Source organism: Alexandromys fortis, unplaced genomic scaffold (assembly GCF_014885135.2).
Source record: "Alexandromys fortis isolate MF-2015 unplaced genomic scaffold, M_Fortis_MF-2015_v1.1 scaffold_31, whole genome shotgun sequence".
NCBI classification, from domain to species: Eukaryota; Metazoa; Chordata; class Mammalia; order Rodentia; family Cricetidae; genus Alexandromys; species Alexandromys fortis.
The window spans coordinates 12,639,561-12,652,339 of record NW_026067974.1 but is presented as its reverse complement, the minus strand read 5'-3'; the positions used below and the strand labels follow the sequence as shown (position 1 = coordinate 12,652,339).

General features: G+C 48.6%; 1 protein-coding gene across 3 annotated transcripts in view; it reads left to right on the top strand.

The window, feature by feature from the left end:
* Stat5b (signal transducer and activator of transcription 5B) overlaps positions 1-11,493 on the top strand; it is a 68,779-nt gene extending 57,286 nt beyond the window's left edge. For all 3 annotated transcript variants that reach the window (XM_050156822.1, XM_050156823.1, XM_050156824.1), the window contains 7 exons: positions 986-1,192; positions 2,758-2,852; positions 3,039-3,169; positions 4,161-4,331; positions 8,207-8,258; positions 8,512-8,616; positions 9,086-11,493. In XM_050156822.1, coding sequence (XP_050012779.1) covers positions 986-1,192; positions 2,758-2,852; positions 3,039-3,169; positions 4,161-4,331; positions 8,207-8,258; positions 8,512-8,616; positions 9,086-9,212 — 888 coding nt within the window. In that variant the 3' untranslated portion in view covers positions 9,213-11,493. The remainder of the gene's footprint in view (positions 1-985; positions 1,193-2,757; positions 2,853-3,038; positions 3,170-4,160; positions 4,332-8,206; positions 8,259-8,511; positions 8,617-9,085) is intronic.
* The last annotated feature ends 1,286 nt before the right edge of the window (positions 11,494-12,779 follow it).

Sequence of the window (12,779 nt, the reverse complement as noted above, 5' to 3'; positions counted from 1 at the left end):
GAAGAAGAAGAAGAAGGAGGAGGAGGAGGAGGAAGGCAAGAAGGGAAGGAAGGAAGGAAGGAAGGAAGGAAGGAAGGAAGGAAGGAAGGAAGGAAGGAAGGAAGGAAGGAAGGAAGGAAGGAAGGAAGGGAAAGAGAGTCCCCTCTTCTGACTTTTTAGAAACATGTAGCTGCAGTCACGTGCTGTGTGACATGAGCACCAGACCACATTCATCCGGCCTAACTGCACCTTTGTAACCCGTTGAACAGTTGACTGGCTGGAATGAGAAGCAATTTATTAAAAGTTCATATGCTAACCTATTTATCAATAAAGTTGCCAACTGGAAAATTTCCACTCTTCCATGCCAAGTTGCTTCACTTGGAGCTAGAGTTCTTGGCAGGTGTCAAGGGCAAGAGTTACACTTGCAGCCATGCATGTTGTGTGTGCCCATTCCTTCTGTGCTCACTTAGAAAACCAGTCTTGTTCTGCTTCTTTCTCTTTCTTTCTTTCTTCCTTCCTTCCTTTCTTTATTTTTCTTTTCTTTTTTTTTTTTTGTATGGTGTCTCATGTAGCCCAGGCTGACCTCAAACTCTATGTAGCAGAAAATGACCTTGAGCTCCTGACCTTCCTGGGTGCTGGGATCACAGGCATAAGCCACCACTACTGTTTTTAATATCTAAACTTCCCATGAATCTAGACCATGAGCCACAACTTGGCAATGCTTTGTTCTGAGGATGCTCATTAGGACCAGAGTCAGACTGCAGGGCTGGCAGCTCCCAAGCCAGCCCACCGAACACGAGGTGGACTCTAGCTGTGTTGTATATGAGGACAACAAAGCAGAACCTTGTGTGTCTCTCGGAACTGGACATCCCATGAAAGTCTGACTGTGCTCAGGTTTGGCAGGACAGATCTTTCTAAGTCTTTTCAGCCATTGCTGCCTTTCTTTTGCTACTTGAGAGAATCAGTCATGCAACTGTTCTCTCATGCTGGCTTCTCGCCCTCTCAGGGCAGGGTGCCGTTTGCCGTGCCTGACAAGGTGCTGTGGCCGCAGCTGTGTGAAGCGCTCAACATGAAATTCAAGGCCGAAGTGCAGAGTAACCGGGGCCTGACCAAGGAGAACCTGGTGTTCCTGGCTCAGAAACTGTTCAACAGCAGCAGCAGCCACCTCGATGACTACAACAACATGTCCGTGTCCTGGTCCCAGTTCAACCGGGTGAGCGGCCGGCCGCCAGTTGCTCTTACTCCAATCTTTCCACATGTTGGCCTACTGGAGTTTCCCTGCCCTGGGCCCCTGTTCTTCATACCTTCTCACAAACTTTACCCCGAGTCATAGATGCATCTATGCAGATGGATAGTTTGAGAGGCAGTGGGGCTCACACAGAGTCACACCTTTTCATGGTATAAGCCAGACCTTCCTTTATGAAGGAAACGGTGTAGCAAGCACTAGCCAAGCTCCTTCCCCAGCTCTGTACCAGCAGATGTGGAATGCCAGCCCAGGCTTCTGGGGGACCCGCAATCCCCTAGAAGGGGGTATGGACAGAGGATCCGTTTCCTCTGGCATCTGTCAAATCTGTGATTGTATCTGGATCTTTGATTTTTCAGTTAAATTTCTCCCTCCACCCCCATATGTCCTCACCCCAGAGTTTCAGATGCCCTTAATTCAGAGACTTTTGTGGCTCCTGAGTCTTTTGAGTTGTTCTGTGCTCACAGCTACTCACTTCAGAAGCAGGCCTCAGTGGCCTGTTTTTGCCATTGTGATGAAGCCCCTGCCTCCCATAGAACCTGGTTACTGTACTTGGCTGATAACTACTGGGAATGTGTGTGTGTGTGTGTGTGTGTGTGTGTGTGTGTGTGTGTGTGAGAGAGAGAGAGAGGGGGGGGGTCAGCATCTCTGTGGCTTCGTGGGATCTAATTCAGGTCAGATGTACAAGCCCACCCTGCATCTTGTTAAAGTATTGGCTGTGATTCATAGCAGGTCTGAGGTGGACCTGGGAAAATGCGCATTTCTCAGAATCTCCTGGGGGATGCTGGTGCTGTTTGTCACACAGGCCACACGTCAGAAGGAGCCCAAAGCAAGTCCACCACATCTAGCTGGGGGTGTAGCAGGGTTCCTGGGGGGTTGGTACCAGCACTGTGACTTTTACCCCTTGCTTCTCCCTTTCCTCTGTGTTCTGTCTTTGGGGCGGTAAGACCAGCTGGTGAAAGGCAGGCAGGTCTGGACGTTTGCATGCCTCCGACAGTGGAGATGTCTGTAAGCAGCCTGTGCTGCCTGTCTATAAGCACAAGCCAGGATTGGACAGTCTGGGAAGTCGGAGCCACATCTGCCTTCCCCATCTCTTCCACGCACATTTTTATAGAGAACCTGAACAAAGGCAATAAACCAAGTCAAAGTTGGGCTTTCTTCTTCTGGTAGCAGGGTCCCCAGGATTCAGTCTTGTCCTCTAGGCAGCTAGGTCCTCAGAGCTCAGTCCTATCCTTCTGACAGTTGGTCCTCAGAGTCCAGCCTTATGCTTCTGAGATTCCTGTTCCCCCTCCTTGCCCTCTTGCTCTGTGTAACAGAGGGTGGGTTCACATACGCCAAGGCCACTGAGTCTTGTATACTTTCTAGATGGCATCTAAATTTAACATTAATTCAGAACAAGCCAATCTGTAGCAGGCTATGTGTGGAGGATCTTTCTACAGAATACAGGGCCAGTATCTTTACAGCAAACTGTAAAGTGCCTCTGTCATCCATGCAACTGATCTTCCAGGGCTCACTCTGGTTTTCTTCCTGTTCAGGAGAATTTGCCAGGACGGAATTACACTTTCTGGCAGTGGTTTGACGGTGTGATGGAAGTGTTAAAAAAACATCTCAAGCCTCACTGGAATGACGGGTGAGCATCCCCATGTATTGCTTATTTTGCGTATTTATTTTTATTATATGTTGTCAAGGTTGGTCTTGAGCTCAAGCAATCCTCCTGCCTCAGTGCCCCAAGTAGCTTGGGCTGCAATCATCTGTTAGTCAGTACTAGACTACAAGTTTTCTCTCTGGCATTGTTACCTCTGACTCTTTGATCCAGGGCCATCTTGGGTTTCGTGAACAAGCAGCAAGCCCACGACCTGCTCATCAACAAGCCCGATGGGACCTTCCTGCTGAGATTCAGCGATTCTGAAATCGGAGGCATCACCATTGCCTGGAAGTTTGACTCTCGTGAGTGCCTCTCCCTTTTGGCGACACACTTTGGCTTTATGTCCAAAGTTAGCTGCTTTTGTCAAAGAATGATTTTAATCCATCCTATCAAGAGCATAGTTTTCTGGGGCCAGTCCTCATTACAGGAATCACTAACAACCATGACACAGCTGCGGAAGGCGGCCTGTGAGCAATCTTATTATGGGAAATGCTGAAGCACGGCTTAGAATGGGCAGCGGGGAGAGTCGCAGCCACTTCCCTTTTGAGATGTCTGCCTCATTGTTACTCAGCCTGGAGCTCCTTCCAGTCATCTGAACAGTAATCATACGATAGCTCCATGATTCCCTCATTAATGAAGGTGTTGCCACCGAACATTGCCACCCAGGAATGTCCCTTCTTCAGTCCGACCCTCACGGCAAAGCACAGTAGCTTGTGTTTTGTGGCTTGAAGAGTCTCCCAGCTTGACCAGCTCCTAGGCTCTCTTGGCTGCGGCTGTGCCTCCTAGAGAATAAGACTGGAGTCCCTAGGAGCTACTTTTCTCTATTTTTTTATTTTGTATGTGGGTGTTTTGCCTGCATGTTTGCCTGTCCACCTCGTGTATAGTTCCCAGAGGCCTAAAAAGGAATTAGGATCCCCTGGAAGTGGAGTTATGGATGATTGTAAGCCATCATGTGGGTGCTGGGAGTCAAACCCCAGTCCTCCGCAAGAACAACAAGCTCTATTAACTGCTAAGCTGTCTCTCCAGCCCCAAAGCTCTTTCTCTTAGACGGAGAGGACTCTACTTGATCTTGAGCCTTCTGGGCTCTCTGGATTTCTGAGGAAGTGACATATGTATCTGCTTATGTACCAAGACTTTCAAGAGATCCCCGTCTATACCTGTGGCTGTTTGGGCATGAATATTTCTGTTGGTGTGATTTTAGTAAGGGGCTTGAATTTTAATAAGTCTGTGGATTTTAAAATCTCGCATTCAGAAATCATGGTTAGAATGTGATTGTTCTGTTTATTGATTTAGAGGAAAGAATGTTTTGGAATCTGATGCCTTTTACCACTAGAGACTTCTCCATCCGGTCCTTGGCTGACCGCTTGGGGGACTTGAATTACCTCATATATGTGTTTCCTGACCGGCCAAAGGATGAAGTATATTCTAAGTACTATACACCAGTCCCGTGCGAGCCTGCCACCGGTGAGTGTCCATCTGCGGTGGCTTTTGACCGGCTTTAGTTTTGGTTTTGAGTTTTTGCTAGTATGTGTGTGTACATACATGTGTATATATGTGTACATGGGTGTGTATACATGGATGGGCAAATCTCTTTCCTGAATGAAACCCAAACAGCACCCCACTGGTGTTCAAGAAATACCCAGGGCAGATGTGAACCCTATGCAGTGTTTGTCAGTGACAATGCCTCTGCCTCCTGGATGCCAGAGATTAAAGTTATACAACACCATTCCTGGCCAAAATATTCCATGTTATTGTAAAAATTGTAGGAAATAACACAAATTTGTCAGCAAGAAAGGCATCACATACATCTGGAAGTTAGCCCCTGTTGACAGCTCGGAAGCATCCTTCAACATTCTGTAGGTGTGCCTTCTATTCTTCCCCGGGAACTTGGGAGCTTCTTAGGTGGAGGCTGCAGCCTGGTCCGAGAAAGAAAACAGCAAGTGAGTCAACAATGCTGTGTGTTTACTTAGCAGTGGATACCCTGAAGGGCAATAGAGCAAGTGAAGAGATGAAGTGTCAGGGAGCGGGGCATCATTTCTCTAGTGTGGCCAGGGGAGGCTTCTGAGGAAGTGACATGTGAACAGACCTGAACAAAGTAAGGAAGCTGGCTTTGCAAAGACAGAGAGCGACATCCTAGGCGGGGAGAGCAAGTACAGCTGGGGTGGCTGAAAAGCTCCCCAGAGCCAAAGAGGCTGTTTCCAGCCAAGCAGGAAGCTGGTGGTGGGAACTGAGGCTAGGGTGAAAGGTCAAGCCGTGCATGATCCTTTGTGCCTTGATTTCATACGCACGCATGCATGGAGTTACAGGTCAGAGCTGGGTGGTGGTAGTGGTGCACCCCTCAATCCCAGCATACAGGAGGCAGAGCCAGGCAGATCTCTGTGAGTTTGAGGCCACCTGGTCTACAGAATGAGTTCCAGGACAACCAGGGCTACACAGTGAAACCCTGTCTCTAGTAGGGAAGGGGGTGGGAGGGTGAAGAGTTACAGGTCAGTAATTCATTCATGCCGTGTCATCTTCACGACTGCACAGGATTCCATTCCATAGACTCTGTACTGTATTCAAGGGTAGCTAATTAAAATTCTTATTTATTTCATTTTCACTTATGACTGATATTGAAATAACCTAGCACAAGTATCTTGCTCAGTTATTTCCTTAGGATAAATTCCTGAGCAGAATTAGATAAAAGGGCATATGCATTTAAGCTTTTAGACTCACCTTTCCAAAACTGCCTTCAAAAAGCCAATTTCCCTTTCCTCACAGATATCTGTCAGACATCTGCTTCCTTGTCCTCTTGCCAACCACAGATTAGTCATCCATTTCATATCTGCCATTCTGGTATAAAAATTATACCTTATAGATGGGCAGTGGTGGCGCACGCCTTTAATCCCAGCACTCGGGAGGGAGAGGCAGGCGGATCTGCAGATCTCCATGAGTTCGAGTCCAGCCTGGTCTACAGGGAGAGTTCAGGACAGCCAGAGTTACACAAAGAAACCCTGTCTCAAAAAACAAAAATCAGACAAATAGAAACTACCTTATAAGTCTTCCATGTATTTCTCTGATTCTCAGTAACCTTTACATACGATGATAATTTCAGAATAATACATAGTAGCAGCAGCTAGCATTTGCTGAACGCCTCTTTGTGCCAGGATTTTCCTAAACATATTTCCTATAGTATCTATCTTAGTCACTGCTCTACTGCTGTGAAGAGACACTATGACCAAGGCAACTCTTATACAGGAAAGTATTTAATTGAGTGGCTCACAGTTCAGATGTTTAGTCCATTATCATCACGGTGAGACATGGCAGCCCACAGGCAGACAAGGTGCTGAAGAAGGAGCTGAGAGTTCTACATCTGGATCCTCAGGCAGCAGGAAGAGACTGCCACACTGGACCTCACTTGAACATGGGAGACCTCAAAGCCCTCTACCAAAGACACTTCCTCCTACAGGGACACACCTACTCAACAAGGACACACCTCCTAATAGTGCTGCTCCCTATGAGCCTATGGGGTCATTTTTATTAAAACCACCACACCTCCTAATCTTTCACATTCTAATATATTCTTATTCAAACCACCGCAGTATCTCATTTAAATCCTTGAATCAGTTCTATGAGGTGTGACTGTTACTCCTGTTGTACATAAAAGGAAACTGAGGCACAGAGAAATAAAATAATTCGCCAAAGGTCACATGGCTGGGGTGTGGCCAAGCCAAGGTTTCAGCTTACCTTAGCCCCCGAACCTAGATTCTTCAGCCACCTTTTGTAAAGTTTGTGTTCCTTCCTTAGTTTCCTCTTGAGGCTACAGTTTTACAGAGAAAATAGGCTTACCTGAGGCTGAGGAGATTATTCAGTCAGTAGATACATGCTGTGAGTTTAATACCTGGAGCCCACGCTTTAAAAAAAAAAAGACGTCAAGCAGCGACACACATTTGTGATCCTGGCATGGAGGAGGCAGAGACAGGTGGATCCCTAAGGCTTGTTGGCCAGCCAGCCTAACCTACTCACTGGGCTCCAGGCCAAAGAGACACCCTGTCTCAAAAATTAAAAGAAAAAAAGGTGGGTGAGTGGTGCCTGAGGAAAGATGCCCAAGGTGTCCTCTGTCCCCAGCTGCTCAGGCACACACACCCATTCTCACACGTATGCACATTCATTTGCATACACATGAACATGTATATATATATATATATACACACACACACAAGAAAATTTGTAATCCTCTATTCATGTATTTATATAGAAAGTATTTTCTGTTATTTAAGTTTCATTTCCTCAGGTGATTTCCAATCTATCTGCCTTTTGCCCCTCTCTCTCTCTCTCTCTCTCTCTCTCTCTCTCTCTCTCTCTCTCTCTGTGCGTGTGTGTATGTGTGTATGTGTGATGCACACCTATGCTATGGTGCAAATTTGGAAGTCAGGACAGTTCTTCTTCTGCAGTGTGGGTCCTGGGGATGGAACTTGGGTTATCGAGCTTGGTGACAAGAGCCTTTACCCACAGAGCTATCTTACCAGTTCCAACTATGATTTATTTATTTATTTGTTTGTTTGTTTTTATGTGCATTGGTGTTTTGTCTGCATGTAGTCTATGTGGGAGTCAGATCTTGGTGTTACAGACCGTTGTTAGCTGTCATGTGGGTGCTGGGAATTGAACCTGGGTCCTCTCGGTGCTCTTAACCACGGAGCCATCTCTCCAGCCCCTGACTATGAATTTCTAAAGCTTATTTTTTTTGATCAGGCCTGTAGGCCCAGGCATATATTCTCAGTTGGGAGGCTGAGGCAGGAGGACCCAAAGTATAGCACCTGCTTGGGGTAGAGAGAGTTCAAAGCCATCGTGTTCAATTTAGTGAGACACTGTTTCAAAACCAAGAGTGAAACGAGGACTGGGTACACAGCCTAGTGGTAGAGCTTTTGCCTAGTATGAGTGATTCCCTAAGTTCAGAAAAAGAGTCAGACATAGTCACAAACTCCTAAGGTAGAGGCAGGCAGATCTCTGAGTTTGAAGCCAGCCTCAACTATGTGGGGAGTTCCTCACCAGCCTTGCCTTGTGAGATCCTGTCACAAATGAAAAAACAAAAAACAAAAAATGAAAAACCTTATTTTCACAAATATTTAGCACTAGCAGTTGACTAGATGCTCGTGGAAGTGTCTGTCTTCTCTGTGTGGTCTTTCTGGATCACATCCACCCACCTGGAAAGCAACTGATTTGTCCAGCAGACAGAAATGTTACATGCCATGTCAGTCCTGAGTTAAGATTACGTGGCTTTGTCCTAATCCAAGAGAAGATGGGTTCCTGAGGGAGGTGTCCCCAAGGACTCCGGTTTACATTGCTCTTCTCCCCGGCAGCAAAAGCAGCTGACGGATACGTGAAGCCGCAGATCAAGCAAGTGGTCCCTGAGTAAGTTGTCCAGGGCCCAGCTCTGTTCTCCTGGTACCTCTTCCCCCAGCACCCACCACTCTCTGCTGCTGAGTCCAGCATCCCTAATCCCTCTGGTAAACCCAGTTCAACCTTTGAGAAGGAACCGAGTTCCATTACACCGTGACCAGCCCCCTGGGGTCCAACCTCCTATGTCCTGAAAAAGACACAAAGATGTCCTCAGTCCCCTCCTCTAGTCCTCGTGGCTGAGACTGTGTTCTGCTTCCTTCTACAGGTTTGCTAATGCATCTACAGATGCGGGGAGTGGCGCTACCTACATGGACCAGGCTCCCTCCCCAGTAGTGTGCCCCCAAGCTCACTACAACATGTACTCACAGAAGTAGGTTACACTCTTGGGGGCATATGGGGAGGTACTGGGGCATTGGACTCAGGCTGGACTTCCTAAGGCTGGGAATGGGGGGGGGGGCTTCAAAGGAATTTGAAGATTCTCTGGATCTGACCCAGCCTAGGCCGAGACCATGGTCTGTGGGAGGGGGAGATTCCATCCGATAGCATCAGTGGCCATGAGCAATGCCTCGGCTTGTCTTCTCTGAAGATGGAGATTTACCACTCTGTTTAAGGATGGGGTGGAGTTCGGATGTGGGCAGCTAGGATGGGTACTGAGAACTGGGTCTCTGCAGACCTAGCCAGCAGAGGCCTCTGACTGTATGGGGGGGGAGGGGGGCGGTCTCTCCAGTGAGGGCCTAGGAGGAAGGGACAACCCGGATCTCTCCCCTGATGGCTTATGGGGTTTCAGGTGACCTCTGATAACCTTTGGTCCTCCCCTTCATCTGTCTTTCCCTCTGAAGCCCCGACCCTGTCCTCGATACCGATGGGGACTTTGATCTAGAAGACACGATGGACGTGGCGCGGCGCGTGGAGGAACTCTTGGGCCGGCCCATGGACAGTCAGTGGATCCCTCACGCACAGTCATGACCAGACCTCGCCTCCTGCAGCTTCATCGTCCTCTTGGAGGAACTTCTCGTGGATGTTTTAATTCCATGAATCGCTTCTCTTTGGAAACAATACTCATAATGTGAAGTGTTAATACTAGTTGTGACTTTAGTATTCCTGTGCATAGTGGCACCAGTGAAGGGAGCGTGCGTGAGTGTGAGTGTGTGAGTTTGCACGTTGTGTTTTTCCCATCCCTTGCTGTCCAGTCTAAGCCGCAGTTACCAGGGCAGGGGCCAGGCTTGTTTTTACCTTGTGCAAAAGGCAGCCGGTTCCTGAACCCTGGAACCTGGCCATGTGTCTTAAGGGTGGCTGAACTTTGACACGTGACTGTTCAAGTAAGAGAAGGACAAAGAGAGGAAAAAGCACCTCCTCTCTGGGGAGCCTTCGTCCCTCTGCCAGGCAGTCCATAGTCCAAGCAAGCTATCATCGGCTGCACCTGTCTTCTGAACTGTAGGTGACTGTTCTTGAGGAGGAAAGCCAGCGCCTCACACGTCCCCGTCCCCTTTGCACAGACGATGGAACGGGAAGCCGTAGAAAGAGTGTTGGGGCAAGGGTGGCACAGTTTCTGGATGGGTGGTGGCTGTTTCCACCACTTAACCCATCTTAACGTTGGCTCCTTGTCCTCTGCTTCCTCGATTTCTGTTTCTAGAGTCACCGCTCAGCTTCTGTGTGTACTCATGTGGATATGTTTAACAAGAGTGAAAAGGAAGGAGGGCCACCCAGCTCAGAGCTTACAGGTGCCTGCTCTCCCGTGTGGGGTGGTGTGCGTAGTCCTGGCTCCAGACACTGGGCGTAAGCCCCTCAGTGCTACCCTCCCCCACTGTGTTGTGGCAAGGCCGTGCCTGCATTACCCAAGGCTTTTCTAGAAGCTTGTTGATAATTGCTTTCTGCAAATGTCCAATGGTGTTTTTGTCTCTAAACTGGGTCTTTTTTATGTTTTTCCCATTTGCACCCTAATTTGACATCAAATTTCTCTCTTCGGGTCCTCTGTACCCAGGTCACCTCTTTTCCCTTCAGTCTCACAGGGTAGGAACTGTGACCTGCACCTGGGGCAGCCTGCCAAGCAGGCAGCCGCCCCTCCAGGGTGCTGGGTGCTGTTGGGAGTTAGGGAAACGCAGTCAGCAGGTGTGCTAGGAAGTCTGGTAAGCTGTAGAAACAGAACCAAAGCCTCCGCAGTGGTTTTCTTCCACTCTCCTCTGTGGTGTCCCCAGAAGGAAGGAAGGGACTGCAGTGGGCAGGCAGGGAGAGAGGCAAGCAGAGACAGTTAGCACCCAGGCCTGCAAAGCCCTCCTTGGCCTCCTCTCCAAACAAGGGCAAAGCCACTCCCAGGAGAGGAGGACCCCCAAAACCTTATTTTTATACATGCAAGTAAATAAACATATTTTTTTTACAAAAAATAACTTCTGAATTTATCAGTGTTTTACTGCTAAGGAAGATACTCCTGTGTCGTGCATTATTTATTGGAAGAAGACTTTTTAAAAGCTGCTGCTTGCCTTGGCTTGGTTTTGTACACTGATTTTTCTATGCCTGGTGGTAGCCTCTTGCCTCAGGTGCTCACTGGGGATGGAGGAGGTGTGAGGCCCCTCCCTGCCCCCTCAGGAGAAAGCTGGAGCTGCTTGGAGGACTCCAGGCTTAAGGGACTCTCCCCTGCCTGTCACCTGGCCTGTTTGTTCCAGTAACCCTCTCACGGGTGTGGACTTGACACACTTCTAGACGTATAGTGGACATGGCCCCAGGGCGTGGGGATAGCAGAGCAGCCTGGAACCCCTGAAAGGTTCCACGCTTACTCTCAAGTTGGGTTGGAGAAGAAGGTGCCAAAAAGTAAGACTTCCACACGGTTGCTTCGCTCCCCTGGCTTTTCCTGGGGCTGTGCCTGGAGATGGGAGAGGCTTTTAACTGGAAGCTGTTTTCCCTGTCTGCATGCTGGGCTCTCCCTTTGCCCCACTCCTGCACACAGAGACCAGGCAAGGACCGGTCTCCGCCCACCTCTTGCCTGCTCACAGACACACAGGTGAGTCCCGAAAGGTCTCAGCTTGGGGTGTGGCGTGTGTGGGGCTTTGTAGGGGAGGAAGGAGATTCAAAGTGGCTGTCTCTTACAACAAAAATGCTCTTTTATAATTTTCTTTTTAACATTGTATTTCAGATACATATTTTAGTGTCCAAGCAGATTAGTATATAGCCACCAAAAAGTATTGTGTATAAATTGGGGCAGCCACAAAATTGTGTATTTTATGTTACAATAAAGGCGTCTTCTGAAGGGCAATATTGAGTCCTGTTTGCTTTCCATCACGTGACAAGGGAGGGCGGCTTTAACAGGAAAAGGCTTTTGATCCTCAGCGTGACCCTAAGAAGGGGAGCTAGTGGGGGAGCCTGCTTTGATGGCAGACGGGGAGTTGCTCACCTTCCTGCTGGGAAATGTATGGGACACTGGGCCGATATCCATCTCAGACCCTCCGCAAACTCTTCCTGATTGGCAACCAGCCCTAATTGAACGTGTTCCGATTGCTCCCCTGAGCCTGGCCGGAGAACTGTGATGACAGGATGCTGGTTCCTGCCACCCCAGGTCGTTATGAAATATAAAAGAACATGAAGGAAGAGCCATGGAAAACCCGAACGGCCTTTCCTCCCCCCCCCCCTTTTTTTTTTGTGGCATCGGGCCTTAGCATGCTAAGGAAGCTCTCTACCACTTAGCTGTACCCCTCGTGCCCAGCCTTCTTTTCCTTTTGAGACAAGGTCTCAAGCTGTCATGGAACTCACTCTCTGCCTTTCTCAGTCTCCAGAGTCGTGAGCCTGCATCACCAGCCCAGTGTCGGGGCTAACTCGGCGGAGCAGACAGGAGTTTAGGAAGGAAGAGGAGGCATTCAGCCTGAGGGAGCAGGAGCCAAGGCCTCAGGTGTGGACTTTGAAGCTTCAGTGTGTGGTAGAATTTCCTGTTTGGTGCAGTTTAGGCCGAAACTTCTGCCTGCTCCTCACAAGTTCTCCGGAGATCTTGGGCCAGGGGCCATGCTGTAAGAAGTCTCTTGGATGGGGGAATGAGGCTACAAGGTGGGGGACGTCAGAGGCCTGGCTGAGTTTGACCCTTGCCTGAATAAGATGCTTGAGGATGACATCTCAGCAAGTTGGAATGACTAGATTTCCATTTTAAGAAACCCTGTCTCGGACTGGAGAGATGGTTCAGAGATTAAGAGCACTGGTTCAATTACCAGGCCCTGAGTTCAATTACCAGCAACCATATGGTGGCTCACAACCATCTGTAATCAGATCTGGCGCCCTCTTCTGGCACATAGACATGCATGCAGGTGGAACACTATGTTCATAATAAAATTTAAAAAATAAAAAAGAAAAAAGAGCTGGGCGGTGGTGGCGCATGCCTTCAATCCCAGCACTTGGGAGGCAGAGGCAGGTGGATTTCTGTGAGTTTGAGGCTAGCCTGCTCTACAAGAGCTAGTTCCAGGACAGGCTCCAAAAGCTACAGAGAAACCCTGTCTCGAAAGAAAGAAAGAGAGAGAGAGAGAGAGAGAGAGAGAGAGAGAGAGAGAGAGAGAGAGA